The sequence below is a fragment of the Numida meleagris genome, chromosome 2 (assembly GCF_002078875.1).
Source record: "Numida meleagris isolate 19003 breed g44 Domestic line chromosome 2, NumMel1.0, whole genome shotgun sequence".
Lineage (NCBI taxonomy): Eukaryota > Metazoa > Chordata > Aves > Galliformes > Numididae > Numida > Numida meleagris.
The window spans coordinates 37,113,615-37,131,074 of record NC_034410.1 but is presented as its reverse complement, the minus strand read 5'-3'; the positions used below and the strand labels follow the sequence as shown (position 1 = coordinate 37,131,074).

The 17,460-nt window shown below is 39.3% G+C and overlaps 1 protein-coding gene across 5 annotated transcripts in view; it reads right to left on the bottom strand.

Moving 5' to 3' along the window:
- The window catches only part of LOC110394030 (ubiquitin-conjugating enzyme E2 E1), a 45,692-nt gene that overhangs the window by 2,935 nt on the left and 25,297 nt on the right, over window positions 1–17,460 (bottom strand). For all 5 annotated transcript variants that reach the window (XM_021387633.1, XM_021387634.1, XM_021387632.1 and 2 more), the window contains one exon: window positions 5,183–5,315. In XM_021387633.1, coding sequence (XP_021243308.1) covers window positions 5,183–5,315 — 133 coding nt within the window. The remainder of the gene's footprint in view (window positions 1–5,182; window positions 5,316–17,460) is intronic.

The following is a 17,460-nucleotide window of genomic DNA, read 5'->3' as shown; positions in this document are numbered from 1 at the left end:
GGTTTTGGGCTCACAACTACAGCTACTTGTCACATGGTGGACACCCACACTGCACACGTAGGAAGACTTTCCATTTTGTTCCTTGCAAGTTGCTTGGATTTTAGACTAAAACAGGGAAAGAAAAAAAAAAAGAAAAACCACCACGCACAGACACACAAAGCCCTCCTAAATCCCCACACTTCTGCACATATAATGGCGGAAATAGCAAAATGTCTGCAAAAAAAAGACGTATTTGTCTCCCACGCCTTCTGCAACAAACTGCAGCTCCTAAAACAAGAACCCCTGCTGCTGCCTATACAGGGAGCCTCAGAGGTACAGCAGGTAAGAAGCCAGAATGATATTTGTTTCTGAAATCATCTAATCCTTGTTGTTGAAAGTGCAGCAAGGACGCCTTACAGTCATGTGGAAGTCTGTACAAATGAGCCTGAACAGAGGGCGGACGTGACTGCGATACCTGCCCTAACCCATACTGTTTACTTTAAGAAAATCCTGAAGTTTGTGGCACCTGCAGTTACTGGTAATGGTTCTGTCTTTGGTTCCCAAACAGCCCTCTGATTGCTCACTATTTCTCTATTTGACACGCAGCTTTGGTCCCCTTCCAAGAATGCTTCTAAATGTAGGTGAGGTAATAATTTTAACAGATTAAACACTTCCAGAATGGAAAGCGTGGAGTATTTCCAAGCTGATATAATAAGGACCAAATTAACAGGGAGGTCAAGCATTCTAATTTGTAAAGGCAGAAAGTAGTTAATCCTCATTCTCAGCACAAAGGCTAAATACTGATATTGTAGAAAGCAACCTCTTTAGACAGACCCTCAGTCCAGCTAACTAAAAACTGATATTAAAGAAAGGACAAATCATATTTGCTGCTAGGAATTAGACTTACTTTTTTTATTAGTATTTGGGAAGAAGGATCAAGAGAGAGAGGAAAAAGAACTCCTGTATATTTGCAAAGTAGCCTGCTTCCTTAAGGAACCGAAAGATAAAATCCTTAAGGGTTATATTTATGGCACCAGGATTGGTTTTCTCCAGTTAGAGAAGCTCTGTCTAGCCAAAGTGCTGTGAGAAAAATCTGAATTTGTTTTCACTTAAGCAGCAAGTCAGAACTTGGATCGTGTGAGACACATGTAATCCAGCTGTTTGCCATTTGCAATTTTTGCTGATGGTATAAAAGCCAGCCATGTAGGGAACCCAAATGAAGCCAGAAGAGGGGGAGGAACTGCAGGCCCACTTAAAAAACAAAACAAAAACAGTGCTTAAAGTATAGTAAACATTTACTTTAAAGGGAAAAAAACAAAACAAATAAACAAATTGATATATAAGTAGCAGATTCAGACCCAAATCAGGAGAAACGGATTTACTTAGAAGGTAGTAAAATGTATTCTGGGTCAAGAGAAGAGCATGGGGAAGAACAGAAAAATACAGTGTAACAGAACAGTCCTTTGGAAATGTCTCACCTGAAATTACAGTAATGCAGCAACTACAGAGTTAAGCACGGCTTTTGGAAAGACATGAAGAAGCTAATCTCAACCCTACCCTGAAGTGATAGCACAGGTTAATTTACACAAGCAGTAAAATGGGAGTGGGGGGAAGGAAGTGGTTAGAGGTTATTAATATACATGATCAAAGCACACACCAGGTCAACACAAGATACTGTTTTCACCTCAATAAATGAAGTTTAACTGAATTATAATGCAACTCCTGGGAAAATATGCAAGGTAATACTACAAAAGAACAGCAATCGTCTTGAGGACTAAATACTGAACTCTTTACATTCTAATTATTTTTGTTTATTGGAGTCTGAATCCCAGCCCACCCAGCTTGTGCCCAACTCAATCGCTATCTGAAACATAAAGGCAAAACCAGAATACCACATAAAATGAGAAAACATAAAAGCAGAGAACAGATTAATACTAACATCCTCAAAGTGCTCTATGGTATGCTCAGTAAATGCAAAATAACTCCATTATAACATCATTAGGACAAGGGAGAAAGATTTATCCCAATGAAGTTCCTTCCAACGTGCAATACATTTCCAAGTCAAATGTTCAGACTTTTCATTTCTCCGGCCTCAGGTACAGTAGTGTAGTTCCTCTCTTTACCCTTCAATATGTTTATATCACTTGCAGCATGGGCCCTCTGGCTTTCCTATAGCAACATCCTCCCCCAGAAGTTTCCTCCAGCAGATTCTCTAACATACAGACTCAAAGCTTCATCTGTAGCTACACTCAGTCCACAAAGGCTGCACCCATATGTCCTTCATCAAACACCTTGAGGATGCCTGTCAAGCATATGACATCTGTCAATACTGGCTATGCCTCAACACCTTCTCTCACTTGCATTCCTCTGGGATTGGTAGCCTGCCAGGATGACCAGTTTCTTCTCACTGTATTCATATAAAGGTAAATCCTTTACTGAAATGTCATTTTCAAGTTAGGAAACATGTTCTGCTACAGGCAGTTTTGTTATGGGCAGTGCAGAGTAGGGTCTGTTATCCTAAGAATTACAGAGGATTCAAAGAGACAGCAGAAGTTTTCCTCAGTTTTCTTTGAAGCCTTGCCAAGGAAGAAAGATTCAAGGGAAACTAATTCTTTTACTCCAGACAGCTTAATCTTTTCAGAGGTCAAGGCTTTCGAGATAGCCTTTGACCATTCTACTACTTTACTAGTGTTTTGTGATCAAAATGATATACTGGGTTTTGTTTCAACTAGATGTTTCTTTTCTTCTTGTCCTAAAAGACAAATATAGGAAGTCTATGGTAACCACTTTAGTCCTGCCACTTCTAAATGACTCACAAACAGTATTTATCTGGGCAACCAGAAATCAACAAATTAACAGGAAGAAAGCAGGAACAATATGATTGTATTTTCCACATTATCACTGTTTAACACTAGCACGAGTTTAACACTAGCACAGGAGACGCTGTAAGAATCCATGTTTCCCAGTAAAGGTTCTTCATTTAAACCTGAAGTACCCAAGCAGTACGAGCACGTTGTAAAACTACTGCTATTCTTTCTCCTACATCGCATCTCGATGTTACAGAGGTGATTAATATTTTATTTGCATACATATATGTGGTTTGTAAATCAGTTTGGACTACGGTTAGATGAAAGTCTCTACTATAATGCAGCTGCTACAATATAAAAAAATCTCCACTAAACTACTCTTTTAAGGCCTCAGTAAGCAGCGCCTGTTTTTTTTTTTTTTTTTAATTCCACCCTTCTTTTCACCTGGGTGAGGGTTTAGATCCAAAGATAAAGGCAACAAGGTCACCATCACAAGCCCAGAACAGAAAGCAGGGCTGAGCTAGGATGACAAAACTGTAACTTGGTTTTTGTGTCAGGGAACTTTGCACTTAGCACTTGGTAGATACGTAAAGTCTGCTAAGGCATCAGGCGGGAGAAGCCTGGGATCCTCAGGAGCACAGGAAGCAAAGACAAGGCAAAGCATACAAGGGATGGTAAAACTACCTCTTCAAATGCTTACTAGGCTCTTAATGCAAAATACTGTGGGTAGACCGTTAGACTAAAGTGTCCAATACAAACTAATTAAAAGCCAAAATGATGAAATACTATTCTGAACTGAATTCAATTTTAACACAAGACAAAGGAGATGCACCCATGCTGTCAGAGAGCACCCAAAGAAGGATGGACAGGTGCTCAGCAGAAAAACCTCTAGTGATGTCTAAAAGTAGACAACACTGCTTGTGGATCTGAGCCCTAACTTAGGGCTGGAAGTTAAGGTCCTGTTAATACTACCAGAAACTCTGTAGTTAGGCTAGCAAGAACAGATGAACATTTTTTTCCTTCATTTGGGAAGCTAGCATAACTAGCGCATTGAGGGAAGGGATTGTCCCACTCTGATCTGTGCTGGTGCAGCCTCACCTTGAGTACTGTGCGCAGTTCTGGGTGCCACAATATAAGAAGAACATAAAACTACAAGAGAGTGTCCACAGAAAGGCTATGAAGATGGTGAAGGATCTAGAGGACAAGATACATGAGGGATGACTGAGGTCCTTCGGCTTGTTCAGATCAGAGCAGAGGAGGCTAAGGGGAGAGCTCACTGTGGCCTACGGCTTCCTCGCAAGGGGAGCAGAAGGGCAGGCACTGATCTCTGCTCTCTGGTGACAGCGACAGGACCCTAGAGAATGGTATGGAGCTGTGACGGGGGGGGTCAGGCTGGGTATTGGGAAATGGTTCTTCACCAGAGAGTGTGGTCAGACACTGAACAGGCTCCTCAAGGAACCTGCCAGAGTTCAAGATGCATTTGGACAGTGCTCTCAGAAATATCATTTGAGTTTTGAGTGGTCCTGTATAAAGCAAGGATTTGGACTTACTGATTCTCATGAGTCCCTTCCAACTCAGGATATTTTATGATTCTGTTATTCATATGACTGGTATGACCAACTAGCCTGGTCTCCACTGAGGGCCTGGACTATGACAACAAGTCCTTTCTGTTACAGACTAGACCACAGTCATCTGAGGAAGTCATTAGTGTTTACCTTATCACTGCAACTACTTCTAAGAAGTTAAACATACACATAAATGCTTTCAAATACAAGGCAAACATGAAGCGTATACACAACCACCTCTTCTTGAAACCCAACACTCCTTCTCTGGCCAAGTATGTGAACCACAAGATAACATTCACTTGCACTGGTATTTGCCTTGTAGCATTAGAACACAACAACATTGGCATATGAGAGCTTCACAAATATAACACGCCTGCAGAAAAATTTGTACAGGTAAGCGAACAATTCAAGTACCCAACAAAACAGAAAAACTAAATGCTGCTTTAGAGTAGTACAAACATACAAAACCATAATGCTTATTATAACTGAGTACTTTGAGGTACAAATACTTGTATTTGTATCCTTTGCCCTCTCCCCAGGTTTATTTACCTTTTAGTTTCTCAGACCTGTTCTGATGCTTGCATTAGTTGCTTACGATCTCTTACAAACAAAAAACAGAGAAAAAGAAAACAAGCTTTAAAGTAGTGATGAAGTGGATTGGAAAAGCTATTAACATTAGTTAACAGAAACCAGTGTAATATCTGAAATGAGCTTAAGCTCCTTCTCAACGAAAACTGGCTTTCACATGGGCTGCATTCCCATTAATACTGCCTGCTACTCCAGGGTTTGTTGAGCATTCTTAACAGAATATATATATTACAGGTCTCTTACCTTTGGAGGCTTGAAAGGATATTCTGGTGTAAATGTGATGTCAAGGAAGAAAACGCCTCCCTCATAGACAGAGCCTGGAGGTCCTAGAATGGTTGATCTCCATTCGTAGATGTTATCACCTTTGGGGCCAGCACTAGGAAATAACAAAAGAAAACGGAACTGGTTTAGGAATATTACCACAGTTAAATAAATATGACCTCTTACACTCACAAATTGTGACACAGAAGAATGTTTTCAGTTCTACACTTCATACACCACCTGGAGAAAAGACAGTGATTAAAATAAATCAAATGCTTCCAGAATCTCAGAAATCTTACCTGGATCTATGAGTGTCCCAGACTACTTAGCGAAGCTGAGATACTAGAGGTGGTGTATGTTTTTCAGCTTACCTCACCCGACGTTTATAAATCATCACTGCCCAGAACTCCTCCTAAACAAGCTACAAGATCTCAACACAACAGAAAAATCTAAGTTTCAAAGAACAAATTCTTACTGTATTTCAGAAATGGCTGCACCGGTTCCACCTTGATATAACTGCACCACATCAAAGACTGTACTAAGGAAATTCAGGATTTATGTTGATTCTATTAATCTTGTGCATTCAAGATTAAATACGTTCCTGTATTATTCCTAAACCATGGCTCACTGTGTAATTAAATGAAGTCAAACACATATATGATGATATCCTTAAATGTCAGAATTTTTTACACTTGTATCGTTTTGCTATACTGACTTCTAAAACGAAGCCACACAAACTCATCCCACAGACCTTGTATTACAGAACTGCTTTTTGTGAGGAGAATTAAAATCACCATGTCAAATTAAAACACTGCTTTCTCAAATCAGCTTTGTCTAATCCTAGATTCTCTAGATACCAGCAGCTCACAAAGAGCGGTACAAACTAAAGGTGTTGTAGAACACAAATGTCTGCTTGTTGAAAAATTAATTTTACTGAGATCCTCAGACACCCGTACTCTGCAGCGTGCCATATGTCTGAGTATTTCTAAGTGCAGCTCAACCTATAAAGCCATTAATGGTTTAAGACTCCACCGCTACCTTTTTCTTCCTGCGCTGCTATGGTAGTATTTTATCCACTAGATGCTAGAGCCAGAAATTCCTTTTGCATACAGTGAGGTACTGACAGAGCTTTTTCCATCGTGTATTTCTGTGATTTTAGAAATCTCTTCTCCCCTTGTTCTGTAAGAGGCTGGATTTTAACATCCCAAACACAGAACATAAGGCCAATATAAGACAGAATGATTAAAACAAACAAAAAGGCTCTTTTCACATTATAACAATCGTGGACAATACTACTAAAAAAGGAAGGCAATCTATTAAGTTCAATACGTACGTGACAGTGTGCATTTGATTAATGTGAAGGGAACCAGAGTAATTGCTAGGTGCTAGTAAGTGTTACAAATAAACACACGATTATGGAAACATAACAAGAGGGATGAGACACATGGGGGTTTTTTTGCTGGTCTTTGCAGTACTGGTGAACATGTTCTTGACAGCAGGGAAAAATCAAGGAAGAGAAAGGAAAGCTCTGTTATCAAATCTCTCTAGAATTTTATTTTCGGATTAAACCAACAAGTTCTTAACATTTTGATGCCGAATAGTTCAATGATAGTGAAAGCATGACTAACAGTATGCTTCCAGGGGTAGAAGGCATGTGGGAAAGCAGTAGAGGGAGAAAGGATCTCTGCACCATCCACTGGGGAAAGGATCTTTGCACCATCTGCTGGGGAAAGACTGCTCTCTTCAGAAAACAAAACTTTGCACAGCTCAAGATCTGTACTAAATGAAAGGGAAAGCCATTCTATCCCCAACACTCCTGGCATCCTGCTCCACCTTAATGACACTCCCTTATCTTGTGCAGGTCGATACATTTGAGCACTCAGTACGCTCCAGCCACCACTTGTGCAACAGGCTGGAACAGCAATACATTTTGACAGGAAGCTCTACCTCTTGAAAAAGGCCAGCTTAACTGTGAAAACTTACTGAAAAGGACTCTCTCAGCCACCATTCCAAGGAATCACCTCTTTATGCATTAGCAACCTGCTGACATGCTGCCATTACTCCAACTGCACCAGCGATCATCCTCTCCTCCCTCTGCTAAGGATGGAGATGCTGAACGGAACAGGTCCTTGAGTTTTGTTATCACCAATTTACTGCTGGAATTTATTTCACAAAAGCTGCCAACTGGGAGCACTTCAGCATTCAAGAAATGTGATGCGTGATTAGCATTGAATACAGCCCTCTGTACCAATAAGAAATATTTCAATGTTTTTGTATTTTATTTCCAGCTTCAACCCAAAGGACTGTCAATAAAAGAAATCCCACAGACTTAAAAACAATATATTATTTATAACAGCGTTAGAAATCTTTCCTATCGTATTGGGTTTCCAATTAGAGCTCTCACTGCACACAAGTAACATACTGCTAGGCCTCTGTATTAAAAAAGTGCAACATCTTTGTAAGACACCAGAAAGCTTTAACAGTGATGTGCTAAGCTTACTTTTTTTTATAATTCAATTAATATGAGCGAAACAGCTGTAGATGTCCAATTTTTACATATTAACATTGACTTCTTACAAAGGAAAGACTGAAAGAGGGAGATGCAAGTCAGCTTCAGAGTGCAATACTGCTTGAGTTTAAATAAGGATTAGGTGATATCAAGCAGCTCAAGAAGACCTAGTCTTAACAGAAACACCAAGATAATGGAACACAGCGTAAGTGCAGTGGCATTAACTTTCAGTGGAGTTATAAAAACTGCCAAAGGTTAAAGATCATATTTTTTGTTTTAAATCCTTGCAATTATCTGCTTCAAAAAGAAATTCACTGATGCACAGACACAGGGCTCACAGGCACAGCTTCCACATTCCCTGATGTGTGTCACCACTGCTCAAATTAAGTGTCCAGATTTAGTAATGCAACATTTTGAAGTTGTCCAATGCACGATCACTGGGAATTTTTACTGATTAAATAGAAACTGTTTCCACTGCAAGATGAGAGCATGCAAGCTACATACTCTGTATTAAGCTCAATAGCCCAACATCTTTGCTTTCAATGAAAGAAATGAGAGAGAGACTGACAACGCAGACTGAAAAATGACATCCAAAGGAAAACTGAAAAAAAAAATAAAAGACAACAACATCAGCTCATCATTACAGTATCATGTGGCATTGTTACAAAACAGTGTAGGCAGGCACCTCTCTTCCCTGGAAAAATAATGACACAGTGAAGTTGCACTATGCTGGCTGTGACAGCTATTCCTGATCACCCCCAGGTTGCTGCTAGCTTGTCCACTGCAATGTCACAAGTTATGTTCATAGGAAACTGGGCAGTGCAAAGGTAGCATTTGGTCAAGGACTCTCTAACTTTCTAAGTCTAGAAGCAGCAGTCTGAATCCTGCTGGTAAATGCAAGGCAGAGAGAAACTCTAGGCACAGGAGACCAAATTTAAAGCCCTGCCTGGGCAAAGCCCCAGCCAGCCTCCTGTCACTGTGGAAAAAACGAATCTTGCTCTGCCTTCCTTTGCAGGCAGGTGCCACATTCTTTCTCAATTTAGAAACCAAAGAGGTAAACTAGAAATGCCCGCAGCATAGGCTAGGGAGCAGAATAAAGCCTAGCTAAGAAGGCTGCATACTTAGATGCCTTGCAATACAGAGGGAAAAAAGCAACTGTAAGCAGAGGACTCTGTCTCAGAGATTCAGTGCCCAAGGAGAGGACATACACAGTTTTTCATGTACTGAAAAGGCTGAAGTGACAGATAGGGTAGTCTGCAAGAACAGCCAGCCTGTGGCTTTGCGTTACATGGGACAGATACAACCTCTGCCTCAAGCCCTCACTGCAGGAAGCTAACCTGATATTTCGTACACGCAAATTCAGTTACCCTTCTGCCCAGGCATTTCTGGGCAAATCTCTTAGAACACCTATGGCACGGAAGGAAGGAAGGATTTTCTGGTGCTCACTGCATATAGCGCATGTATGACAATCCCTGTAAACTCACTGCTGACATTCACCTGGAAAGTCCCAGGAAAAAGTGACTTAAAGGGCCTACCATTTACATCAACTTTTGGAAACTACCTAGCCCTTTCTAAGAGCTGACCAAATGGTAACATAACCTTTTCCTCCAGTAAAAAAAATGGAGCCCAGTGAATAGTCCAGTTCCTCTTTGAGGCAAAGAAAACATGCGACAGTGCAATGTAGTATAATGGAACATTGCAATGCAGTCAGTGACAGATGAATCAAAATCAGGCAAAGCTACAGACACCGAGTTAATAACCTGATATATCAAAGAAACATATACTCAATTTCTTAAGGAAACTAATTCAACCAAGTAGTTTAGAATGCCAGAGATGGCCTCCCATCGGGATGATAATAAGTACAATTCCACGGTAGGCTGAAGTAAACAGCAAGTAATGAAAAACTACAGAGCTTTGGTTAAAACCACAAACAACAAAACCATGAACTCATACTGCAACTACCCTATATCTCTAGGTTCTATTTTTGAGGTTATTTTGCCCTGAAAACGAAGGTTCTAATGCAATTAGATAAACTGTTTTGAAGTTACACGCATGTGGAAAGTAAGTATAATTTCTGAAAAAATTCACACCATTCACTCAACCTTTTCCAAAGGACATAACTCAAAAGAGAAGGAAAAAAAACATACCGACAACCTTTGGGGATTCCAAGATGATAGAGAAATGAACAATTCCCAACATAAAGCTGCTTCACTACAAACTGAAAGCAAGAAAGTAATTTTTTACTGTTGTTTTATTTTGTAGCTAAGAAGCAGGAATGAGTGAATCACATCTCAATGGTCAAATGTTAACCACCTTATTAGACAGCTTCAGGAAATATTCAGTTGGCTGTCAGAAGGTCTTTTTATTTTTTTCCCCTTTGTTGAAGATGCAAGCACAACACATGCTACAAGTTTTGGCTGGGTAGCCTACACAGACAATGCATGACATTCTCACATGACGTTCTGGTGCTTTTTGATTTTCCTTCCTAATCCAGCACATTCCTACCCCCATGCTGGAAATGCTGCCTTTCCTGGAAGTCCACCATGAGGGTTCATGCTGGGATTGGTAACCTACATTGTCACATTAAACCTGTTGCTGGGATCGCAGAAGTCTTTGAGCAACAGAGCAGGCAGGTGCAAGGGTCTGGCAGGAAGTGAATGAAGAGCCTGACACAGCTATTGAAAAACATTTGTACAAAATCCTTCATTCAGAGAAATTTAGCTCTACAGATCTTTAAGCAAGCTGTGTTAAGAAATGAGAACGCCAAAGAGTAATGCTAAAAATAAACAAAAGCAAGCAGCTAATCTTTTGGAAGTAAAGTTACTGGAAAAACTGTATTAATGCATAGCAATAATTTTAGAAATAAATTGTCAACTCTTACATGTGCTTCATCTAATAAAATGTATTATAACTTTTATTACTGCAGTACTGAGATATTCCATACACATGGACCCCACTAGGCCAAGCATGCTGCAGTGCTTACAAAAAACAAAGATGTTTTTACACAACTTAATTATGTTTTTCAAATATAATATAAGCATTTAAATACTACACAGTTATTAGGAAGAAATCAGGCCAAACAAGACAGAACTAGTTAAAAAGATACCCTGGGTCATCCATTTAATTGCCAATTTTTGGTCATATAGTTTAAAAGTGGGATCTAACTTTTCCTACCTCTTTTTTTAGTCAAAAAATTAAATAAAAGGAAAACAACCACAACCAAAACCCTCCTAGGCATCCACGGATAGTGAATAGCACCATACTGAATTACCATGTGAACCAGCACAACGTTGCTGCCCACGGTCGCTACACACAGCCAAGCTGCTCCTCTGTGTTCAGATTAGCTAGAAATGATGGTCTGACCATAGATGAAATGCCTATGAGCTCACTGAGAGACATGAGGAAAAGAGTAGGGGAAAAAAGTTGCAGCTGACTGTAATTAAAACAGAAGAAGGCAGTGAAGGAAGGAAAGGAGAGGTGAGCGAGTAAAGATGAAACATTCTATTGCAGCAGCAATCCAAACCACCAAATTGTGATAACAAAACTTAATTCTCCATCTAATGCATATTCAGGGACATGGTTTTCAAGTACAATTTGGTAAATACTATCATTTTTTGTTGTAACTCATTGAAATTACCATCTTAAATTTAAAACGGCAGTCACAATATTTTTGCTCACAGTAAGAACCTCACAAATCCCACTATGTTTCTCACAGAAAAGAGCACACACAACATCTCTGTTTTAGCATCTGGGACAGCTTTTCCCTTAAGTATCAGGATAATGCAAAATCAGGGAGGGAGGCTGAAAAATTGCACATAAACTGCACAATGCTTAAACTGGAGGATAAACTGTGCAGCAAATTACATTCCTGCAAGGTTAAAAAGGAGCTAAATAACTAAATAGCTCCGATAATGGAGCTGATAAGGTGTTATACAGGGATTTATAAGACTTCAAGGAAAACTGTTTCAGGAGGATTTCTTTGGGGAAAGAAAGAAAAAAAAAAGACAACTAGGTTTTCCAGTTTAAATATATACATATAGATATATGTAAAATACTTGGCAACGAGATCACACAGCAAGCAAAACAGCCTGACCCTTGCCAAGGCTTCACTCTTTTCAGCTAAAGCAGAAAAATAAATGCCCGGGAATACCTGCAAATTTAGGACATTCACCTGAAATATTTCAGTCTTTGCAACATATTGCTGTGAAGTTACTACTCAACGACTTCATGAAAATAATTGACTAATTTTGATGCAAAGTTTGATTTTTAAATCAGGCTTCAAAGATTTAAAATAAAATTTCACTTAACGGGGAGGTCAGAAGGAGACTTAACTATATTCTCAGGAGAGTGCTGCAGCTCTATTTAGTTTAACAATAATCACTTCAATTTAGAAGCAAGTCCTCATAAAAAGGTTCAGGCAAAATTAATCCATTCAGCATTGGTTCCAAAACTGAAAATAAATCCAGCCTGCTCAGCTCTCAAGGGCTTCCCTTTTCTTTCACACTGGCTTCTTCCTAGCTTCTTGGTCTCAAAGAACTGAAGTTTGTCCTGCTGCACATAGGAACATTTTCAAAGGGTCCAACAAGACTACAGAGAAGTGGACCACTTTCGTAAGCAAGTCTGCAGCTTCACTGTACACAGTATGCAAATATAGAAAATGATGAACTTTTAGAAGTTAATGAAATTATCTTCATTGTACGTAAATCTGTTTTTCTTTTCTCCTCATAGTTACAGGTTGACACCTTGACCAGTAAAAGGAAAAAGAAAATTAAAATGCACTGGCTTGTATCTGACCTTGCATCTCCCATTAAATAATTCCCTGCACAAGGAACAATAAAACAAACTGGGAAAGAGTAGAAGAGAATCTGACTAGCCTAACAGTTAGCAATGGCTTATTTAAAATGACAAGAAGATGAGATGGTAGAAACCATGCTCTGCCAGCTTAACCTTGTGTTATTTTTACAACAGTTTCCTTCCTGCCATTTGTCAACTGGTCTGTTAGCTGCCAACACGGGGACAGAAACTCCTTCACATCATCAGACATTATTTCCAAATTTAGTATTTATGGCATAGATGTGTAATTTCCAATTGGTAAGCAAAACCAGGCAGTGGCAGAAATGCAGTGTTTTTGCAACTACACCACTTTCTTGGGGCCTCCTCATATTCCAGCACGTTTCTGGTAGTTGGTATGGACATATAACTAGTAAAACTATTTGTTTCTGTAATTTTGATTTTTTTGTAAAGCAAACATACTCTTAAAGTGGCTGCCCCGCATCAAACTTACAGTTCTGTATTTAAACACAATGAAAGAGAACCAACACTATTAACAAATACCAAGGATCACTAATCACTAATCTCTAATGTGGCATATGCCTTACCATGCCAGAACTGAGCTGGAACCTAAATCTATCTGTCCTCCACAAACACCTCCAGGCCTTTCTATATCAGCATAGGAATGGATGAGAAAACACAGCACATCATAAATATTCAGGCACTCAGAAGAATACCAACACTAAAATTGCTGTTAACTACTTTGTTAGGACCAACATGATAGGAAAACTTCACTTTCCTCTGAAGTCACTTGCCTTTAAAAAAAAAAAGAAAAAAGAAAAAAGAGAAAAAGGATTCTACCTATTTCCTAACTCTGCCTAGCCAGCACTGAGATAACGCAGTAGATGGTTACCTTGCAGTTTATCATCATCAGTTTGCACAACAGATCTAATTATAACTAGTAATTCTGTAGATCAAGAAATGTATACGCTAAATAACTTAGACTGAGATGACAACAGCAAACCAGCTTGGAAAAACTCACCCCAGAAAGTTAAAGATGATGTGCAATGCTTGGCAAGAAGCCCCTGCTATGCTGAAAATTGAAAGCAGACAAGGCTCTCAAACTTCCTCAGGCTAATAAGGACATGGTTCTTGTGGCTTCACCCAACTGTCTCCTTAAGCTAGCTGTCATATTTCCACGGGAAGGAACTGGTTATTTTAAAGAGGCCAGACAGTGCACTGACAGAGTAGAGATGCACTGCCACCTTTCTTGTACTGAAGTACGGTAATTCTGTTGGAAGTCTGCACTCAGAACAGAGGACACGGTGTTTAAAGATTGTTAGTTTACCTGCAGTTTTAAGTTACCAGGAGAACATACCCAAAGGAAAAAAAAAATCTGGAGCATGTGGTACATGTGTAGAACTGGTCCGTCTGTCCCACCACCTACCTCTATAGCAAGCAACCTGCCCTAAAAAAAAAAGCTACACATTAAATCTATCAGCTGATCAACACCAACACAGTCTCTTCCCCATTAGATCAGGGATAGGCAGAGTCAACATTACTTAACTAGAGAACCAGGTCATCACATTGTCTTGGCTTCACATCATTATATTGCTTCCAATCAGCATACCGGTGGTGATACAGATAACATTATGTTGCTAATTAAAATACATTATGTTCTGAAGGATGTATTTTAGCAATACATGAAACTGAGAAAGAAAAATCTCATCTGGATGCCTTCCTCTTCTCCTTTATCTACACTAAGCTCCTTACATTCATTTCCTTTCATTGTCATTCACTGAACAAATCAGGATCACTGCATTTGGATTAGAGCATTTCACTGCAGGTGGCAACAGCAAAATTGAACAAACCACTCAAAAAAAAAATATTTTCTTACACTTCTCAAGACCACAAAAAATAATATCGATTACGCTGCACAACCCAGACCATTTTATTTTCACAGCTGTAAACTACTATCGAAGTTGCCTAGCAGAAGTCACGATGGCACTGCCTTTGAGTTTTAAGCTAACATGCACAGACCAGAAATTTTTATCTGAGAGATCCGAGATGCAAGTTTACTATTTGTTAACATTTTCTTTCTTTAATATAGCACAGCTGGCAGTCAGTTACATGCAGACATGGAAAATTGTTTATATACCACTGCAAGTTGGCCTTGCTAACAGTTATTAAAACACCAGGTCACAGTAGCTAATCAGTATTTATTGTAGCAGCAATACATAAATATTCTGAAGCTGACATCGAGGGCAAAAGCCTGAAATAAAGGTATATTTCAAGGAATTTAAATAAAAAAAACAAGGTTTTGATTTTCTTTCTGATAGCACTGTCACGAGGATAGCCTGACCATGTGTTTGTGGTGGCCTTCCAAAGTTTTATTTATTTTTTTTGTATCAGGAACATTAAATTTAATCCACGTTGGATGCCACAAGAAGACTAAGCCATGCCTTTAAACAACATGTACAGTGCTAGGGCTAACTTCCAGGCCTGAACTTGCAGAGCCCTTCACCAGTTACCTTTTTTTTCCCCCCAGCACGCTGTTTGGCAATTGATGTGAAGTTATTCACCCCAAAGCAAAAATGCCATCATTGATAGACTCTCAGTTTTGGCTTTTAAACTTCACAATGCCTTCATTTCTTTACACTTTTGACACATCTAATGAATGCAAGGAAACATTAAAGGCAAAGAAGTGCCAGGCAGTAAAAGTTTCAACTTACTTAGTGCATTACATCACTTACACCTCTTACACAAAGCACACACACAAAAGCCAGCACAGGCTCTGCTCCTCCACAGCTCCCAGTGAAGAAAGAAGCCTTAACAGCAGTGCTGCGTGCTGAGGGACATCCCTGGCCAGCAGGGACGTGCTGAGGATGGAGGTCCCCAGCAGGTGGGTTTGCCAGGGAGCCCAGGCTCTCAGGATCTGGAGGCTTTTCTAGCACAACAGAAGTACTGATTTTTCTAAAACTCCCTGGACAACCTACAAAGTTCAGAGAAGGATCTTATGTGACATTTAGTTAAAAAAAAATAAATCATTTCTTTATTGGGTAGCATTAGCAATTTAATTTGTAGCTATTCTGATGCGAGATCTTGCTGTATTTCAGACAGACAAGACGGAAAGCACACCTCCCATACATTACAATTGTTTCAAAGACAGCAGCTTGCACACTGCTAACCTTTTAACCTGAACGCTGCTATAAGCAACACCTTACAGCAATAGTGAAAAGATTAGAGGAAAACTCTTCCTATGTTCTGGGAGCTGTGTGTCAGTTTTGTTACGCCATAACTATTTCCACACACACCAATGGAAACAGAAATTCAGTGGCACACCTACAGAAACTTTAGAACTGACACAGAGACAGATGTATAACTTGCAACTAATTTTACACTGAATAAAATAATTAATTTTGTGAAAAAAATTGAGTATATTGCTTACAATTTGGCAAGATTATGACACAGACATTATAATATACAGTCATATGACAAAACACCTGGGAGAACTGACAGCCTTAGTAATCATGCTTCATGCAATTTTATATACATATCAACAGAAGAAGAGAAATAAATGTAGTATTAAGGAAAATGACTTGTTTCCAGTTGCTATAGCTTAATTCACTTTCATTTTCTCACTTAAAGGCATTTTAGATATTCCTTTTAGTGAAATAAAAGATTTTCCAACTGCAGTACATTTACAGTATATACAAACGTTCACAGTAGTTTCATTATGTTAGCAAATTTCTTAGCTACTTTAGGTAATCTCGTCTGAACTTCCAAGAGAAATGAAGACAGACTTCTTCATTATTTAAGCTTCTTTGTCAAGATTTCAGTTCAGAAAGGTCAATAATTAAAACCGCTACAGCACACACACAGTCTTCTTAAATAAGCAAGAATGGACAAATTCCAAAGGCAGTTGACACTCTCATCACTAAAAGAGACCTTCAGTGAACTTTTATACTGGGCTTTTAATCAAATGTAGTTAAAGCTTATGATGAGACAACTCCTTTTCCAATTATGGCAGACTATCTGAAAATAGTTCTCTTCTGCTGAACTTGTTAGAGAAAGGTAAAACAGCTCACATAAACACACAGCCATCAATAAATGTTAAACCTCCAAATGGCAGTATCATTAAGAGAGCAGCAAACTAGCCAATACTAAAATTATTTATATATTTCTACTGAATTAAGAAAATCATGCATGCCGTGCATGGAATTTGCAACCTACGAGTTAATTATACCACAAACACGAAATGTGATCAGGCAAAGTCAAAGATTAAATACTAGAGTAAGACACCGTTAGCTTTTAAACTTGATTCTTTGAGACTAATATTAATCTGACAAAAACTGGTGAGGCCGCACTTCGAGTACTGTGATCAGTTTTGGGTCTCTCACTACAAGAAAGACACTGAGGCCCAGAAATGTGTCCAGAGAAGGCCAATGAAGCTGTGAAGTGACAGGAGCACAAGTCTTATGGGGAATGGCTGAAAGAACTGGTATTGTTCAGTTTGGAGAAGAGGAGCCTCAGGGGAGACCTCATAGCCCTACAACTACCTGAAAGGAGGTTGTAGCGAGGTGGGGGTCAGTCTCTTCTCTCAAGTAACAGCAAAAGGATGAGAGGTAATGGCCTCATGTTGCACCAGAGGAGGTTCAGGTTTAATACTAGGAACAATTTCTTCTCAGAAAGAGTGGTGAGGCATCAGAACAAGCTGCCCAGGGAGGTAGTGGAGTGATCATTCTTGGATGTGTTCAAGAAATGTGGAGATTATTGGGCATGGCAGTGATGGGTTGACGGCTGGACTAGATGATCTCAGTGGTCTTTTCCCACCTTAATGATTCTATGATATTACTCTTAAAGATGCTTTTGTCACACACGCAACTCCTCACATGTATGCTACATATATATATTTCACCTATAAATACATTTTACTTTTATAGCATGATTTGCAAAGAAGAGATTGATTGTAAACATTTAT